We start from the raw sequence: 20046 nt of genomic DNA, 5'->3' as shown, positions 1-20046 counted from the left end.
CACTTGAGTAGATGTCAATGATGAAGATATGATCACAGGTAATGTCTCTTTGTCTCCCAAGTAAACATACTTCAAATGATCTGGCAATGGCTTTAATTCTAGGGTAGGTGCCTGAATCTGTAATACCCCGGAAATTTGTTATTAATTCCTAAATATTTCCTGGAATTAATAAAGTGTTTGTTTGTACGAGTTCGTGGTTCGAGGGTGGAGTGGAATTATTTTTGGGCGAATAATTATTCGAAATGCACATTTTAGGGGGGTTAAGAAGTTGACTTTTTATACATACGGATTTTGTGGAAACTTCCTTCATAAAGTTGTAGAGCGTGTCGATACGAGTTCGTGGACATGCGGAACGCGGAAATCGGAGTTCGTATGAAGAAGCTATGAGCGATTGAAATTATGGGATTTTTCTATAAATATAGAAAAATCTGAGATATTTTCATAAATCTCAAAAATATCAGAAATTATATTTTCCTCCCCATTTCGCTCCGTTCTCTCTCCTCAATATGCGCGACCCGACGCTGACCCGACCCGAGTTTTCCGGCGCCGTCGCACGTCCTCCGGCCGCAGACCTGGACCAGATCGGCTCGTCTTGACCTTCTCATCCTCCTTGTGGTGTCGGATAGCTGCGCCGTTCCACCCAGTCGGAGATCGCACTGCTCAGTCACACGATCGGGGACCCGACCGGTTCTCCAATCTCCAGCGACTTCCCGGCCAACTTATTCCCGGTTTTGGAATACTCTCTTCCTCCTGAGCATCCCCATATAAGCCTTACATCACGATTTTGAGTGTGGAGCGAAAGATCAAGGTTTGAATTTTTAGACGTCCCTGATTCGATCTAGGATCTGATCAAACGCACGAGATAAATCCAACTTTCAAGCTTGATCTAGGGCGATCTAGACCTCTTCTCGCTTAGCTCCAGGTATGAAAGTTGATCACCTCTTTATTTTGAACAAGTTTAGAGTTGATGACTTTAGCATCGGAGGTGGTTGACCCGGCGTTGACCGCCGTGGTTGACCACAATCTGACCCACCGCTTGTGGCGGCGCGTGGTAGCGCGTCAGACATCCAAATTGTGTTCTGTTTTCAATTTACTTATCTACGCATGGATACGGTCGTTTTGATATATTATAAGGTTATTTTGGAGATCGCATGATTTAGTTATGAATATTAAAGTTTTAGGGTTTTTCGGTTCAATCGATGCTTGATCCGTGAAGATTCGGTCGTCCGATTGACTTGTAGTTTTGGTATGTTGATCGTATAATTATTCCGGAGACCTCGAGTGGTCTCGGATGAAGTTTTGTCTCAATCGGGATTACTTTCAGAATTTTAGGGCAAATGGAGTTCGAAATATAATCGTTTTCGATTCGTGGACTAAGTTAGGATCGTGTTTGATTAGGTGATTGACGGATCGATAGGTGGACGATTACGGATCGTTGTTTTTGGGCTGTTGAGAAGACGCAGCTGGATTAGAGGTGAGTAAATCTCACGTGGTTCATTTACGAACCGAGTTATTTAATTGTCGGAATTGATTGATAATTGTAAATCGTTTTCGAAAATAAAGATTTGTTTGAAATAATATGAACTCGATCGACTACGGTTCATAGGGCTATGGCTCACAGGTAAAAAAATGAATTTAAGTATAAAATGAATTTCTTGGTTTTAAATGTGTGAGCTATAGTTGGTATTAGTGGTCATTCCTGCGTGAATGACTACGTATATATATATTTACGTGGAATATATATATCTGGATGGTGTGGCATTGTGATATGTATATAATTGATGATTATATTGTTGAAATAGTGATTTGAAGTTGTGATGTGACATTTGTGAGTCGTATGAGATTTCCTTAAATGTCTTGTTCTGAGGGCCAAGTGGTCTGAAGTCCGAAGGTTACAATGGTAACCTGGGTTTTGTTCTGAGGGCCGAAAGGTCTGAAGTCCGAAGGTTACAGTGGTAAACCTGGGTTTTGTTCTAAGGGCCGAAGGGTCCGAAGTCCGAAGGTTACAATGGTAACCTGGGTGCATTGATATCGTAAGGCTGAACCTCGGCCGAGGCGACAGGTTACGATTCAGTTGGTGCAAAGATGTCGTAAGGCTGAACCTCGAAGGAGGTGACATGTTACGATTCAGTTGAGCTCGAGTCTGTCGTAGTTCAGGGAAGGTTTTTGGAGTTTTTCGTTTGTGTTTACGTGAGAGTGGGATTTCTATGAATTCTATTGTTTTCTTTAATTGTAATCTCCTGAACTAAAATTCGACGCAGGGATTACTATAATTTGAATTGGGTGACTTTAGTGATCTCCTGAACTAAACTTTTGATGCAGGGATTACTAATTGTTACCTAGTGTGATTGTATGTTTGATTGTGTTTTGCGGAGTTAAATGTTATTGCTTTAATTATCTCATGAGCTGAGAAATTATAAGCATGCGTGACGTGAGTCACTTTAATTGAGTTTACTCATACGGGCTTTAAAAAGCTTACCGGGTTTGTTTTGTTCAACCCGGTGCACTATTCTATGGTGTAGGGTTTATTGTGCAGGTTACAATATCGATTAATCGTCGTCGAAGCTGAGGGGTACGTTCGGTAGCGTGGACGTCGAATGGTACTCTTAGTTTTAAGTCTTCCGCTGTGTAGTGAGTTGTGGTGGGTGTGTTTACTTATTGAATTGTCATTCAGTTTAATTTGTAAACTATCTATAATGTAATATGTGACTCTAAAGAACGAGTCGGTATTGACATTGTGAGCTCTGTTTGTTTAGTTGCTTAATTTAATTGAAAATTTTACTATGTGTTTTTCTTGTTATTGTTATGTTTTCGCGTTTCGGATTCGAATATCTTTATTCGAAATTCGGGGCGTGACCACTGAAGGTAGAGGTTTATTAGTAGAGATGGGTAGTGAAAAAGAAGGACTTGACTTACCTACATAGGACGTTGCCTCAAGAGAAGCAACGTTTTCTATGTGGACGGATTCATAAGAATCCGTGAGCTCTTCCTTAGGCATGGTGGCGCCATTCTCAAGAATACCAACACCATTTGCAATGGTTGAAGCCATGGCATCCTCCTCCATAATCTCCATGAATTTCTGCGCAAGATCATCAAGTATATCAATAGAAAAACATGATTGAAAATCAACTAAGGGATACCTCATAGCCTCAAAGATGTTGAAGCCAACAACTTCTCTATCAAATTCCATTGTCAATGTGCCTGAGTACACATCAATTTTAGTCATAGCCGTCCTCATGAAGGGATGACCTAGCAAAAGTGGCGTTGAATTGGGAGAGGGCTCCTCCATCTCAAGAACATAGAAATCAGCTGGGAAGATTAGCTCACCAACCTACACAAGTACATCCTCAACTAACCCCTTAGGGTATGCATTAGATCGATCTGCCAATTGAATAATAACATTATCATGCTTAAGCTCACCTAGACCTAGAGTTTCATAAATAGAATAAGGCATGACATTTATAGAAGCCCCTAAGTCTAGCATGGCATTTTCGAATCTAGTAGTTCCAATAACACAAGGGATAGAAAAACTCCCTGGATCCTTACACTTTTCAGGCATTCTGCGTTGAAGCACAGTTGAGACATTCTCACTTACCTTCACCACTTCCTTCTCATGGTTTTGTCTCCTTGTGGTTCAAAGCTCCTTCAAGAATTTGGCATATTTAGGAATTTGCTTTATGGCCTCAAGGAGAGGGATGTTGATTTGCACTTTCTTAAAAGTTTCCAAGATAGCTTTCTCAGCTTCATCCTTCTTAGATTTAGCAAATCTGCTTGGGAAAGGCAAAGGAGAGGGAGAGTGATTAGCAATAACCGAATTTGACAAGTTAGGAACATTACCTTGAGTTTCCGGTTTTGCAAAAGAAGGTGGAGACGTCACTTGAGCCTTAGACGTAGCAGGGCCATCCTCCTCCTCTAAAAGTGACGTTGAGCCCTTCTTGGGAGGCTTTGGAGGATCTACAAGGGTCTTACCACTCCTTGTAGTTACGGCTTTGGCTTGCTCAAAGTGAGGATTAGGGATAGTTCCACTTGGAAGCTTCCCTTGCTCATGAAACTTACCCATGAAGTCCACAACTTGGCTCATTTGCTTCTTCATCTCTGCTACATCCGTGGATATGGCATTGATTTGATTCCCATGATGAGTTTGACTTGCAATCAAAGCTTGAGTAGATTTAGTTAGAGTTCTGATCAATTCATCATTAGAAGAAGAAGAAGCATTTGAATTAAAATTTGAATTGAAAGGAGTAGGGTTAGGAGGTTGAGGCTTTTGATAAAAGTCGTGAGGTGCACTTTGAACGTTCTCATTGTCCTTCCAACGAAAATTAGGGTGGTCCCTCCATCCAGGGTTGTAGGTGTTTGAGTATGGATCATTCCTAGGACGTTGGTACCCTTGTTGAAAGCCCATGGTGTTGACACCTTCAAGTCCTCCACTTTCCATGAGTTGAGGGCATTGGTCAGACACATGCCCTTGCATAGAACATACTCCACACACCATGACTTGTCCATGAGTTCCCTGAGACACAAGAGAAGTAAGTTTGTTAATTTTATCTTCCAATTGAGCTAAAGTACTTACCTCATGGACCTTTTCACGTGTGGCTTTGGGCCTAGAGCTCCCATATTGTTGTTGATTCAAGGCCCTATTCTCGATTAAGACCATTCCAGCTGCAGGTTCCTTGTCAACAAACGATCCACCAGAAGCTGCATCTAGCATGTCTCTTTCCAAGCTTGTGAGACCATCATAAAAACAAGTGAGCAAGGTCTCATCCTTCATGCCATGTTGAGGGCATTGAGTGACAAGAGACTTGAACCTTTCATAGTACTCTGCACAGGACTCATCTTGCCCTTGTTGGATACCACTTATCTTCTTCCTAAGCATGATGATGCGAGATGTAGGAAAATACTTCTCAAGAAACGCCTTCATCATGTGTAATAACCCGAAAATTAGTGTCAACTATAGAACACTATATTATTGGTTATATTCGAAAAATATTACTTTGTTATTGAGCTCAAGACTCTCATCTATATTATTTTTGTGATGCATGTCATTTTAGTACTAATTATTGCTATTTTTACCTTAAGAAAGCACTAAAGTTCTTTACTTATTAATTGGGTAAATGTGCATCTATATGTGTATGGATGTGTGTGTATACATATATATATATATATATATATATATATATATATATATATATATATATATATATATATATATAATTAGCAAGCTGATTTATGCTTTCTTTCTTTTATTATCTTTTTAATTTTATTTTTCCTTTTAATCATTTAACCTAACTAGTGGATTAGCCACTTACCTTAATGGATTAGTCACTTACTTATTTTAGTGCCTAATTCTAGCCTATATAAACACATGATCTCTATCATATTTCCTACAAGCTTAAAAATCAAGTGCAAAACTGATTTGAAGCCTCCTTAGTTGTAGAGAAAACTCAAGATTCCCACACAAATCCTTCATCCTTTTTCTCTTTAGAAGCTCCCTTTGTTTTTCTCAAAGAAGTCCAAGCTTGAATTCAAGACCAAAATCTTTACCTCACCCCTGAGTTTCTTAAGTAAGTACATGATTACATTCCTATATTCTTTTGCCTTTAAGATTTATCAAAGTGCGTAACCAATGATAAAATGGAAAAGAATCTGTTTTGCTGCAGTCATACATTTTCGTGTTTGATAAAAGTTAATCTTGTCAAAATAAATTATATTTTCAGTTTCTTCATGAAAAATCCTTCAGTTTAGGCTTTTGAATCAATAAAAAAGGTTAACAAATGAAGAAGTTATGGCTAATCAAAGTTTTCAACTTTTAAACTCGCTGGAAATCTCATACAGCCATCACAACTTCAAAAATTCATATCTCCCTCATTTGTTATCCATTTTCTACAAACTTTATATCAATTTGAATCTTAGGACCTCTACTTGTGATCTGGAAAGTTTGATAATTAATGGTAAAATACACAGTACGTAAAGGCTTAGACATCAAAGGTTAATATTAAGAAAATCAGTTTCTGCGCTGTTTTGGTCTTTTACCATTTCTGGACTATATCACTCTGATCTGGACTACATGACTTATTTCATTGAATTCCTTATGAAAAATCCTATGACTTGGTGTCCTCACTTGACTATTTCAGACATAAATTGAACAAGTTATAACAATGGAAAGTTGACGGTTCTTCATTTTGAACGATGAATAGACACTTCGGACTAAGATTTCTAATACTATGAAAAGAGAACTACTAACTCTTTGACTACTAACTAATATTCTTTTACTGCTTCTAATTTACAGTACCTTTATTTTATTGCACATTTACTTTTAAGTTTATATATATATATATATATATATATATATATATATATATATATATATACACACACACACACGTAACTATGTATATGTTAATTTGTCCACACAATTTCAGTTATATTTACTTATGTAAGCTTGTTTATATGCTCGTGCTTTATTATTACATATTTTAGTTGATTTCAATTATGTATAAGCTTATTTTGATTATGTTGTTTGCTAGTGAATTTACTTATTTGTGTTATACAATTATGTTACATATGTTTTCATATGAGATTATTTCCTAAATATATGTCTCTATATGTGTGTGTACATATACATATATTACGATCTATAATTCATAAAGATTGTATTTTGTGAATTTGATTATGTCTGAGAAGTACAATTGTGAAGCCGGGTGATTAGTACTACCCTGTGCTTAAGTGAATTACTGGTAAAGTGTTTTATGTGGAAGTTAGCTGTGGGCCCTAGTCCCTTCAGATAGTGCACTATTATACTCATAGGAATGACGTGCCAACCTTGAGTATACATACTTTGGTAGTGTCCTCAGTATGCTGCGGCTTACCCGTGCTTTGGTATAGTGGACCCTAGCACGTGGATTTATGAATTGTTATCAGTTAATCCGAAAATTCACTATGAAGAGAAGTGTACTTATATTATTTTGATCAAATATCTATTTGCGATATATTATTAATATGTTATGGTGCTAAGTGAAAAGAGAATCGAGCATGCATTGCTTTAAGGTTATTTCACATATTAATACTGCAATATTTGTTGGTTCGGTAAGGAGATGTGACTATGTGATTTATTTCTAGTCTCATAAACATTCTCGTGGATGAATATATTTGGCTATATATGTATTGTGTGTGTATATATACATATTGATGAATTGGTATGAACATATAAATGGTTCTTGGTACATTTTGAATTGGTTGTCCATATTTGATTTCTTATTAGACACATTAATATAAGAATGTAAGTTGTGTACTTACTGGGCTTGTGTTGCTCATGATGCTACACCTTCTTGTTTTCAGGTATTGAGTAGATGTTTGGGGAAAACGGGGTGGATCCACTAAATAAATGAATGTTTTGTTTTCTACTACTTTCTCAAAAGAAATAATGTAATATATTTTGCTCAACTTCGGTATTGTAAAAACAATAATTTCAATTCCTAATAAGAGTATTTTTCAGACTTATATATAAATTCTTTTATTTTATTCTTTGAGGAAGTTTTATTTGTAAAAACTCACATCACGAATTCGGGTACCATATTTCAATATAATATTGGTCTCGGGTTTGGGGTGTGACATCATGTCTCCCCAAGATGCAATTCGTCCACTAGGCAACTCATAAAGCCATTGCTTTGCCTTGTCAGCCAACGAAAATGGGAAGGCTTTCAATTTCAAAATTTGCTCATCTGCTCCTTGAGGCTTCATGCTAGTGCAGATGAACTGAAATTCCATCAAGTGTTGGTTGAGGTCTTCCATACAGAGTCCATGGAAGGTAGGAAGACGATGAAGTAACCCAGACTTCAACTCAAAATCAGTTGTTCCCCCCTCAGCTGCAGCAGGGTATGTTATACATGTAGGGACGCCACCAGGTGGGATGACGGATGTAGAGAGTTGTCTGATGGTGAGTGATAGGAGCATAAAGTGCGACGATATTATTGAGTATATGCCCCATTTTAGCCTTGTTTCTCCCTTAAGTTTCGTGTTTTGAGTCATCGAGTCATTTTAAGAGTCTTGTAGAGTGTTTGGCGTGAAATAAGAGGAAAAAGATAAATTTATGAAAAAAATCCTAGCTGGATCAGGATTCCTCGTTTTTGTGGTCTTTACATTTTAATTCCCTTTATTTTCTCTAGAAAATTCTGATATTCTCCTGCTTGTTGTAGGAAACCTTGCCTGGTGGAACTCTTGGAAACAGCAATGATGGAGTCATAAAATAAAGCATTTAAGACATTTGACCAAGCAATGAAGAAGGGAAATAAAGGAGAAAGACGTTTTCAGTTCGAGAATAAAGGAGAAAGACGTTTTTCAATTGGGGAATAAAGGAGAAAGATGTTTCAACTGGAAAATAAATAAAGGAGAAAGACGTTTCAGCTGTTAAAAGACCTCATTATGAGAGAAGTTAAGGCCATAAAGGAGACGTTTTCAGTTTGAAAATTAAAGGAATTATGATGCAATCCCATCCGTCCAATGATGAAGGGTATGATCGACAAAAGCCAACCAATGCTCTCCTATAAATAGGCAACATCCAGAACAGAATTTCCATCACTTCCCGGCCTATCACTTCCTGGCAAAAAGCTATTCCAAGACTCTGCCCAATTCACTTCTCAAACCTCCAACACCTACAAGACCGTGACCACCATCCATCCATCAATCTACGAAGTTCTTAGGCGCTGAGTCAAGGACGCTCCACCACCATAGCAGAGACGAGTTCATCACCTTGTTGCCAAGCCGCTGAGGAAAGCTTCAAAGTGTAACTATGACTCTACTTATAATTTTTGTTTCGGTTTTGTGTGTTTGGATTTGCGAGTTGTGTAATTGGAGACATGAGATTTTCAGAATATTTTTATTAGGGCTAAATACTAGTTAGTACCCTGTGGTTTAAGTCCAAAATCAATTCAGTCCCTGGACTTCTAATTTCATCAAAAACACCCCTGCACTTTCAATTTTGATCTAATAGGTCCAATTCGTTAATATTCTTTCAAATAGTTGGATTATTTGTAGAAAAACTATTTATTTTTAATAGTAGGACTCACTCCTAAATTGACAAGGCAGACCACCTCGGCACCACATCATAAAACATAGGCCATATATGATCCACATTAACAAGTTAAATAACTCAAATGTCGGAAAACTAACAAATTGGATCTATTAGATCAAAATTGAAAGTGCAGGGGTGTTTTTGATGAAATTAGAAGTTCAGGGACTGAATTGATTTTGGACCTAAACCACAGGGTAGTAATTTGTATTTAACCCTTTTTATTAATATTTTTGAGATTTTCAGTTTATTATTGAGTTAATTTCGAGAATTCTTTTATGATGCATGTTACAATCTTGTGCCCTTTTATGTGTTTAGGTAATTTTCAGAGTTAGGTTCATAAGTTTGCATGCTAGAATAATGGTGAGAGTTCTTGTGTGTTTGCTTAATTTGCCAAGAGTAATTATTATTTGTTAAGGCGCTGAGTTAAACAAGTAGTAATTAGTTCTAACGGGTGGTAAAAATCATGCTTTAATGATTAAACGATTCTGGAAATTACGTGTTAAATTCTATGTGTAATGGTTAATTTGCACGTGTGAGTTGATTCGAGGGTTAGATAATACTACTACTTAAGAGAACTACGTTGAGTGTTTTCGAAAATTAGTAGTATTATGATGCGGCTAAAATAGCCTCACAATTTAACCCTGCAAAATGTAGTTGTCAGTATAGGATAAGCAGGGATCGTTCAGTCCGGGGATTGTAGGGTACACCTACACAAAAAGGTCAATTAACAAATAAAAGAATAAAATGGGGGTTTTGAGATTTGGTTCCTAATTTACTTAAAATAAAAACAAAACAAATAAAACTATATACAATGATCGACTTCCCTAACCTAGACCAATATACCACTCAGAAATTACTAAGTGTAAAAACAGAAAATCCATTTCAACATGCTACAAAAATGTGCCCATCTTAAACGCTTAGATAAGAGCCCAAATGAAAAGCCTCAGCAGATCAATCCAATTATCTGATTCGTTCTAATGTAGGCTTGGATCGGAAAAGTCCTTACCAAGCCTAATACTACTAATTTTCGAAAACACTCAGCGTAATTCTCTTAACTAGTAGTATTATCTAACCCTCGAATCAACTCACACGTGCAAATTAACCATTACACATAGAATTTAACACGTAATTTCCAGAATCGTTTAATCATTAAAGCATGATTTTTACCACTTTTAGAACTAATTGCTACTTGTTTAACTCAGCGCCTTAACAAATAACAATTACCCTTGGCAAATTAAGCAAACACACAAGAATACTCAGCGTGATTCTAGCATGCAAACTTTTTAACCTAACTCTGAAAATTACCTAAACACATAAAAGGGCACAAGATTGTAACATGCATCATAAAAGAATTCTCGAAATTAACTCAATAATAAACTGAAAATCTCAAAAATATTAATAAAAATATTCTGAAAATCTCATGTCTCCAATTAAACAATTCACAAATCCAAACCCACAAAACCGAAACAAAAATTGTAAGTAGAGTCATAGTTACACTTTGAAGCTTTCCTCAGCGGCTTGGCAACAAGGTGATGAACTCGTCTCTACTATGGTGGTGGAGCGTCCTTGACTCAGCGCCTAAGAACTTCGTAGATTGATGGATGGATGGTGGTCACGGTCTTGTAGGTGTTGGAGGTTTGAGAAGTGAATTGGGCAAAGTCTTGGAATAGCTTTTGGCCAGGAAGTGATAGGCCGGGAAGTGATGGAAATTTTGTTCTGGACGTTGCCTATTTATAGGGGAGCATTGGTTGGCTTTTGTCGATCATACCCTTCATCATTGGACGGATGGGATTGCATCATAATTCCTTTAATTTTCCAACTGAAAACGTCTCCTTTATGGCCTTAACTTCTCTCATAATGGGGTCTTTTAACAGCTGAAACGTCTTTCTCCTTTATTTATTTTCCAGTTGAAACATCTTTCTCCTTTATTCCCCAACTGAAAACGTCTTTCTCCTTTATTTCCCTTCTTCATTGCTTGGTCAAACGTCTTAAATTTCCTACAAAAAGGTGGAGAATATCAGATTTTTTTTTTTGAGAAAATAAAGGGAATTAAAATGTAAAGACCGCAAAAACGTCGACTGTAAGAAATCCTGATCCTGTTAGGATTTTTCATGAATTTATCTTTTTCCGCTTATTTCACGCTAAACACTCTACAATACTCTTAAAATGACTCGATGACTCAAAACACGAAACTTAAGGGAGAAACAAGGCTAAAATGGGGCATATACTCAATAATATCGTCGCACTTTATGCTCCTATCATATTAGGCTTGGTAAGGACTTTTCCGATCCAAGCCTACATTAGAACGAATCAGATAAATGGATTGATCCGCTGAGGCTTTTCATTTGGGCTCTTATCTATGCATTCAAGATGGGCACAGTTTTGTAGCATGTTGAAATGAATTTCTGAGTGGTATTGGTCTAGGTTAGGGAAGTCGATCATTGTATATAGGTTTATTTGTTTCGTTTTTTTATTTTACGTAGATTAGGAACCAAATCTCAAAACCCCCATTTTATTCTTTTATTTGTTAATTGACCTTTTTGTGTAGGTGTACCCTACAATCCCCGGACTGAACGATCCCTGCTTATCCTATACTGACAACTACATTTTGCAGGGTTAAATTGTGAGGCTATTTTAGCCGCATTAGTGAGAGCCATTAGAGGTGGTGGTGGTGGTATGATAAGTAGTGCACGAGGTGATGGAGGTGGCGTTTGGTGTGGTGATGGTGGTGGTGATTGATCAATTGAAGTGTCGGATGCTTCTACTTCACCCTCCACTCTGTTTCCTTCACTATCTATCTGAAGCTCACGAAATTGAAGAGGTGTAGGGATGGGAACGTCAAAAATATCAGAGTTCTGCTTAAGCCTTTCAATTCGTGCTTGGATGAGGTGGAGAGGTGTCTTAGTGTACTTGGGTGGTTCAGATGATCCGGACATTCATTGATCTGAAATAAAATAAAAGAGTATGGTTAGTAAGGAATAAACAAGAAGTGGACCAAGGTATAAACACTAAAAACGTCACATATATACAAGCATACAATGGCCAACGAAAATTATAGTGGTTAGGTACAATCTTTTACAATTTTCAAAGTAATCAACTTAAATAAGATGTCATTCAGTCAAGGTTTGGACGTGCGGCCCAAAGATTCTAATGTTAATGCAAGTCTCCCCTCTTTTATCCTTTGGTAACTCTTTTGGCACAGAGCCAGGTAGTAGAGGAACGATTTTGGCGGAGCTACTCCCACATAGTGGTTTAGGCCCTCTTGTAAGCACTTCTCGTATCCAATCAACCTAGACACCCTGTGATACTAAGGTGCGCCGTAGAGATAAAGGAAGTTGCTTGACAAGCATTAATAAAAGAACTTTCACATATTCCGTTATGACTTACAACATTCTTACTCAAGCCAAATATTCTCGAAAATTCTCTAAGTATATGACTTCAACAAGACATCATAAACTATTCTTTGGACGTGCGGCCCAAGTCCTTGCCTCCACACAAATTTCCTTTCAAATCCTTTGGGCAACCTTACTAAAATGGCCAGATAGGGGAGGACGAGCACAAGAGGTAGAAACCATTTTGGCATGAGCTACTCCCACATAGTGGTTTAGTCTCATTTGATTGCGCTTCTGGATTCAAAACCCGTCATGAACGTTGTCCCCTTTCTAGACACCATCTCACATAGGCTATACTTACTTAGATAAGAAAAGTCCTAAGTGCAAAACATTTTTCAAGTGTTAATAAAAGCCGCCCTCAACCTTAAGAGACCTGAATCAGGTACTAATAAGGGGTTAAGGCTAATATCAACAAAAGAGACTTCACCTATTCCATCATAGTTCATAATCCCTTACCAAAATCATACCTTAGTGGCGTTTATCACATGAAGATTTTTCAATCCTCGACAACGGCGCCAAAAATTGATACGTGCAAAAGCAATCGCCAATTTAACCCTGAAAAGATGTAGTTGTTAGTATAGAATATGTTACGTCCCGAACCCAAATTCACCCGTTTACTAGTCATTTGGACGGTAAACGACATTTACTTTCACTTTTACTTTCGGTTTAGTACTTTTAGTGGCCCTAAAAATCGACTTTTTGTTCGGGTCAAAATTTGAGAAAATGTTCTTCATGAAAGTTGTAGGGGACGTTAAACCGAGCGCGTGCATATGTGGTACGTAAAAATTGGAGTTCGTATGCGAAAGTTATAAGCGAAAAGGGTAAAGTTACTGTTCATGGTAGATAGTATAAATTTGAATTTTTACTGTGGCAGCCGGTAACTTTTCATTTCTCTCTTTCTCTCCTCCTCCCCGCGTCTCTCTCCCTTTTCTCTGCAACTCCGGCCACCTCACGATTCCGGCCACCTGGGGACGAACGAGTGGCACCGTTGGACTCCTCTACTCCTACCCAACCTCCCCACGGCGGTAACTCACGGCGGCTTGGCTGAAAAACGAAGCATCGGGTCCTTGAAGTTTCACTGTAGCAAATTGGTCAACGCCGGTTTCTCCCGATTCCGGCCACCTCCGGCGACGAACCATAATCATTTGGAAGCGGCTTGCGATGTAGATGATACTCCCCAAATCTTTTGCAGCGATTTGAAGCATGGAGGAAGAATTGAAGGTTTGAAATTCTTGCACTATTCACGGTTTTGGGTTCAATGTTTACCTTAATTGTTGAACTAGTTCTAGACGTTTTCTGGCTTAGTGGTAGTTGAATAAAACGTTGGGTCCGTTGAGTAGGTGCTGCTGCCAAAGTTTGGTGGCCATCGGAGCTGGTGGTGGCGGCGGCGGCGCCGCCACTGTTGGCGGCGGTAGCGGCGGCTAGGGTAGCTTTTTAATTTCATTTTCTGGCTAGTTAAATTCTATAATTATCATAGAGCTTGTATGTGAAGTTTGGTGAATTTTGGAGGAGTTTGGAATTGTTTGTGAATTTCCGAAGTTTGAAGTTTTGTGATGGAAATTGTGGGAAATCCGGCCGTTGGATTTCCCTCGTTTTCATTGTGGAATATGTAGATTGAGGAATTGGTGTTGTGGAAGAGATTTGGGTGGAATTTGAGAAGTATTGGAGATAGAGATTTTCGGGTTTCGTTTAGGTTCGTATTTATTTTATCGGACTGCCGTTTACGGAAATATAATTGTGTACAGGGCAATGTTGCGAGCTACGGCTAGATGAAGGGACTCGTTTGCGTGGTCGCCAACTAGTACTGTGAGTGGACGTTTGTTTTTGAATATTGATGCATGCATTTCTTTTTCGAATTAATGTTTTATTAATTATCATATTATTTTAGTTTCGGATATGATTTCGGTTTTGGAATATTGCTTGGATTTTCCATCATGATTTTTGGAACGTGAGTTTTATTCGCTCGGATTTGAACTTGTGATTTAAGTGATTTTCGACGAATTATTTTCCGAGGTGATTTCCGGAATTTATTAATATATTTTATTCGTCGATATTGGGATTTCTGGAATATTTTTCGAAATGAGATTTCGATGGAATTATATTTCTTGTTTATTTATCGATTTACGGTTTTGGCATTGGGAATGCCTCATTGATGATTCTGGATTCAGTTTGGTTTCGGAACTGCGATTTATAATTGATCTAATTATTTTCTTAGCGTGTGGGACACGCTGTCGATTTATACGACGTTTTACAAGAATTTCCGGGTACGGTTGGGAATCGTACCCGCATTTTTCTTTATTCGTGGGACATGGGGAAGCCTTAAGGATTTATTGGATTTTATTGGTTTTTACCCGCCATACCTGGGTCGTCATATTTATTGCTAGCTAGCCTATTAGTACTCCTCCCTGCTTACTATGTGTTTGTGGGTGAGTAAGAGCAGAGCATGGGATGCTCCAGAGTGTGGGACACTCCGACCCGAGCCTGGGAGGCTCCCTTCTTTCGTATGGTGAAACTTCTTCCCCATATTTTATCGTTGCTTGACTAGCGGGGCTAGTCCGATTTTCACTGTAGCCAGCGGGGCTGGTCTTATCTTCTTGAGAAACGAGATTTCGGTTTTACGATACATTATTTTCGAATGTTTTGACTAGCGAGGCTAGTCGGTTTATCGTTTTGAAATCCTTGGATTTAAAGCTAAATGTGTTTTACCATTTGTGCATGCATCGAGGTTTTTAATGAAATAAATGTGGGAAAGTATGAAATCCTTTTTCTTTTAAATTGTTTATTTTTGTCCACTCACGCTAACGTTTTTCGTCTACTTTCCCCTGGGCCCTTCGGTTTCTAATGCCCAGTTTGCAGGCGCTATTAGTTGAGGTCGGGCATACATGGTTCGAGGCATAGTTGATGAATAGCTTCCGCACTTCTTTGTTTGGCTCTGATCTATCGTAGCTTACTGTTTTGGGTAGTCCACTTTAGGGGTGACTCGACCAGTTCTCGGTAGGGTTATCTCTAAGGTGGGCCCCGCAGGGCCACCTCGGATTTCAGGATGAAATTCGGGGCGGGTCCTGTCAGAATAAGCATGGATCGTTCAAGCCGGGGATTGAGGGTACAAACATGTGAAACGAAATCAAAGAAGAAGAATATACAATTCACACGAAAATATTAAACATAACATACAAGTTCACACAAAGATTACAAAACAACAAAGAGTTAGAGAGAGAACACATACATGTAACACGAAATTAGAGAGCAAAGAATAAGAGAACAACGAAAATATAACATATATATACACACATTGCCGAAATTAGAGAGAAAGACAAGTTAGAATGGGTTTTGGAAATCTTAATCCTACTTAAATACATTTTACAAGTCATAGTCACATTAGGAAATCCATATACAACAAGGATTCGTAATTCTACACTAATTAGGAGTCCTTATACAAGTAGGAAACAAAATCCCTAAAAAACACCAAGAGAATCGCTATTTTTTAGCAATCCCTAAAAAACACAAAACAAACTCCTAAAAAACACCAAAACAATTCCTAGAAAACACCTAAGGTATATTTCGGCCAAGATTAATTCCTAAGCTATTATTTTCGATTTATTTACATTATTTTCAGATTATACTAAGTATTATTTATTGTTTTCATGCTACCTAAAGACCTAATTCGATTTACACAAGTACAAGAACAATAAAACATTAAAGAAAAGGGGGTTTTGAAGATCAAAATATAAATTTTCAGAAAAAAAATAAAGATTAAAAACAAAGAAAATGTTTTATTTACAAAGGTGTGAAAAGAAGAACTTTTGGAAAACAATTTATCAAGAACAATTCAAGATCAATTCAGTCATGCAATCTTTTATCTTATTAGTTACCATGGAACGTTATCAACCAATAAACAAAGATCAAAGCAACCAATGTCCCTTATTTTACTTTCCTTTACACAGTTGATCATGCAACGCACCTAATCCAACATATTTCGAAGACAAGTATCACACAATCAACGCAATTCGTAATCTCATGCATTCGAATCATTAAGAGCAAGTGAAAGTTTAGTCAATAAACATGCAAATCCAAGTACTCAACGCAAGTCAATTCAATGCACACATAATATGATTTTGACCTTTGTACAAAGCCTTTACTACCACAATGAATTAGGGTTACAATGCATAAACCTAATTATTAGCTTCAATTACATGCAATCATCCTAAGTTTGCAACCAAAGAACAAGAACATGCAAAAGTTTTCTATAAAACAAAATCAGATTATCATTCCATTAATTCGGCACTTAACACGAATCAAGATCACATAAACAAGTCAAACATTGAAAAGAACATCAAAATTGAATCCAAAAATCAGTTTACATACTCATGGTTTCGGTTTTACACAAAGAAAATCAAAAGCAGAAAATCTATCTAAAAGAACACTAAACCGTGAAGTAGACATATGGAAGGTGGTATGAACAACCCTTAGTCACGTCCCAAATATCCAATGCAGTTCCAAGGTGGTGGCACAAGGTAGAATTCACGGCAAAGATGGAGGATGGCACGGCTAGGAACTTGAAGATGTGAAAACCTGAAAACTCAAGAGCACAAGTGAGAAATCGAAATTGTGGAGAAAGAATGTGTCACCTTGAGACGTCAAATACACTAGGTATATATAGGGAGACGTCCCAAATCTTCTCCCAATTCGTTCCTACTTGGTTCTCCTAAGTTTTGTTGATTTAGGACTTTGTTGACACAAAACAGTTTTCCGGCAGACTTGACCTCTGTGCACTAAATCGGCCATAACTTCTTCTAGAAAATATATATTAACGAGCTGTAAAGAGTTCTGGAAACTAGACATCCGTAGATTTCCAACCATATAAAGATCATAATTTTGTGAGCTCTGACCTGTTTTTGAAACTCTGTTGAAGTTGACTGATCTGCACAGGCAGATTTCCGACACTACTACACAAAAGGCTTCACACGACGGTTTAAAACTGTCGTCTCACGTTGTCAATTTCCGTGGTCTATCGAGGCGTCGTCTGATGAAACGCTATCAGACGACGTTTTTCAACCGTCGTATACCGATCATTGGGACGACGGTGTGCAGCTAAATCTGTCGTCTGATAGGATCGACAGATCTGTCGACAACCTGTCGACAGCAATTTTCGGTGGTGTGACTTTTATTCATACCACGGTTTTTATGACCTAGCATTGTCTCTTTATTGTTCAGAAGTCAGTTTTTATTTTCAAGACGTTGTGCAAATTGTACACACACGACAGTTATTCTACACATATAACTCGAACCGTTGTACTGTGGCATTTGAGACAATGGTTTTTCCTAATAGTTGTTGTCTGTGTGTGTATCCAACAATGATATCAATATGAACCGTCGTATGAATTGTAGAAATTTTAATGGGCTAAATACTAGTTAGTACCCTGTGGTTTAGGTCCAAAATCAATTCAGTCCCTGGACTTCTAATTTCATCAAAAACACCCCTGCACTTTCAATTTTGATCTAATAGGTCCAATTCGTTAATATTCTTTCAAATAGTTGGATTATTTGTTGAAAAACTATTTATTTTTAATAGTAGGACTCACTCCTAAATTGACAATGCAGACCACCTTGACACCACATCATAAAATATAGGCCATATATGATCCACATTAACAAGTTAAATAACTCAATTGTCGGAAAACTAACAAATTGGACCTATTAGATCAAAATTGAAAGTGCAGGGGTGTTTTTGATGAAATTAGAAGTTTAGGGACTGAATTGATTTTGGACCTAAACCACAGGGTAGTAATTTGTATTTAGCCCAATTTTAATTGTTTGATTTCAGCCTATACTCCTCATCAGACGACATATCTTCCATTCTTCCTACTGTTGTTTGATTTTGTAATTGCAAGATTCAGATTTTGGTACTAAAAATGACCAAATGAACAATAATATATTCATAATAGATAGCTGTTATAATCCCATAGCACATCCAAATGGATCCGATAATGCTAATATTGCTAGATCATCATACTAAATGAATCCGATAATGCTAATTGTATCCACAAAATAAAGATACACATCTATGGAACTCTCATAGCAAAATACTCCCACGACATGACTGCTCCATTGGGTAGGGCTAAAAACCAAGTCTGACCCAGCAAATGGCAGAACACTAGATGCATCACCGTTCCTTTGCATTAAGTTTGGCCGATAAGCAGGTAACGTGCGGGTATGGTGCGGATACAGTGCCGGTACTGTAGCCAGAGGCAATTGATATTATTTCCCATAAGAGCATATGAAAATCTTGGCTTCGCAGTTGTCGAGGAGAGAGAGTAAGAAGAGAGAGAGCTCTGTCGAAGAAGAGAGAGAGCTCTGTCGAAGAAGAGAGAGTGTCGGGGTCTGTCGAAGAAAGGGCAGGGCGTTTGTGAGGGTCTCTCATTGTCGGGGTTTGAACTGGGTAGTTGTGGAGTGAATGCCGCTTTCTTCTAGGGCTTTGTTTTTTTCTTTTCTTTTTTTCTTAAGTATACTTTGGTCTAAATGGGCTCATTTGGCATGGACACATGTATAAGCAATTAGTCGATGCATATGTACAGGCCATCAGACAATGGTTTTACATATAAGTGTGGTCTGAATGCCACTTCAAAATTTTGCCTCCTCACGTTGCCTGGTGAGAGGGAAATAAATTTGGGGGGAGAGAATGGAGGGAAATGTTGGAGGGAATGTCGGTGAACATGTTTTGACTTGCAAATCTATAGATTCACACCACATTTTTAAAGTAACCGTCATATAAACACTACATGCTGAGGAAATTTAAGTGGTGCCAATTGGTGCGAAACTTGCCGCCTCTCTAACAATTTAACCTCACACCACGCTTCCATTTATAAACGTCTTCTGAAGCAATACATAATTCCAGTATGAAAAACACCCGTTGGTTGAATTCATATTAGAAGACGGAAATTTTACAACCGTCGTCTCAATAATGAGAAATGATTCACACCACGGAAAACAGTGTGGCGTCGTATGAGAGATGTCGTCTGATTCATTTTCTGTAGTAGTGCGAATCTGTAATGGATTTGACTTTCAAAGCACAACTCATGTCCATTTAGGATTTCCTTGCCATCACATGCCTTGTACATGTCTTCCACGCCATTCTAGATGCTTCATGAATATTCCATGGCTCCTCCTAGCTTCCACATATCTCCTAGTGCAAGTAGAACTCCATATGCAATCAGGTTTCCTAGTCAAATACTAACTTCTTTTCCAAGATGCTTCTACACTCTTCCGGAACCTTCTTGAGTAATCTTTATCCAACAGGGACTCCTTGTCACACTAAGATTCCTTATCTGAGTAGAATTGGGTTTCCTTGTTCAAATAGGACTCCTAGTCCAAATCAGTTTCAGACTTCTACTCCAACTGGGATTCATTTTCCTAGTCAAACTGGGAGAACTTCCATTTCTTCATTTCTTTCCATTTCTGCGCCACTTGTGCCTTCCTTAGTCACTTTAGGACTTTGAGACTCCATTTTACCTGTAAAACACTAACTCAGTTAAATTGATCAAGATAAAGGAAATAACTTAGCAAAATATAGGGTTTAGATACTTATAA

General features: G+C 37.9%; 1 protein-coding gene, 1 long non-coding RNA gene and 1 other non-coding gene across 3 annotated transcripts; 2 read left to right on the top strand and 1 right to left on the bottom strand.

Moving 5' to 3' along the window:
- Positions 1-3634: 3634 nt before the first annotated feature.
- On the bottom strand, positions 3635-4921 carry LOC133723220 (uncharacterized). Its single transcript, XM_062150038.1, has 4 exons — positions 4806-4921; positions 4571-4721; positions 4386-4510; positions 3635-4181 (listed from the first exon to the last, which is right to left on the bottom strand). The coding sequence occupies exons 1-4, from the start codon at positions 4919-4921 to the stop codon at positions 3635-3637; spliced, it is 939 nt and encodes a 312-aa protein (XP_062006022.1).
- LOC133724057 (small nucleolar RNA R71) lies at positions 4767-4873 on the top strand. Its single transcript, XR_009853470.1, has one exon. It is a non-coding gene; the product is annotated as a small nucleolar RNA R71 (small nucleolar RNA).
- An 8437-nt stretch (positions 4922-13358) lies between the features above and the next one.
- On the top strand, positions 13359-15520 carry LOC133719997 (uncharacterized). Its single transcript, XR_009851619.1, has 3 exons — positions 13359-13680; positions 14205-14265; positions 15309-15520. It is a non-coding gene; the product is annotated as an uncharacterized LOC133719997 (long non-coding RNA).
- Positions 15521-20046: the final 4526 nt, after the last annotated feature.

This window comes from Rosa rugosa, chromosome 7 (genome assembly GCF_958449725.1).
Source record: "Rosa rugosa chromosome 7, drRosRugo1.1, whole genome shotgun sequence".
Taxonomy (NCBI): Eukaryota; Viridiplantae; Streptophyta; class Magnoliopsida; order Rosales; family Rosaceae; genus Rosa; species Rosa rugosa.
This window is presented reverse-complemented; position numbering and strand designations above follow the sequence as displayed.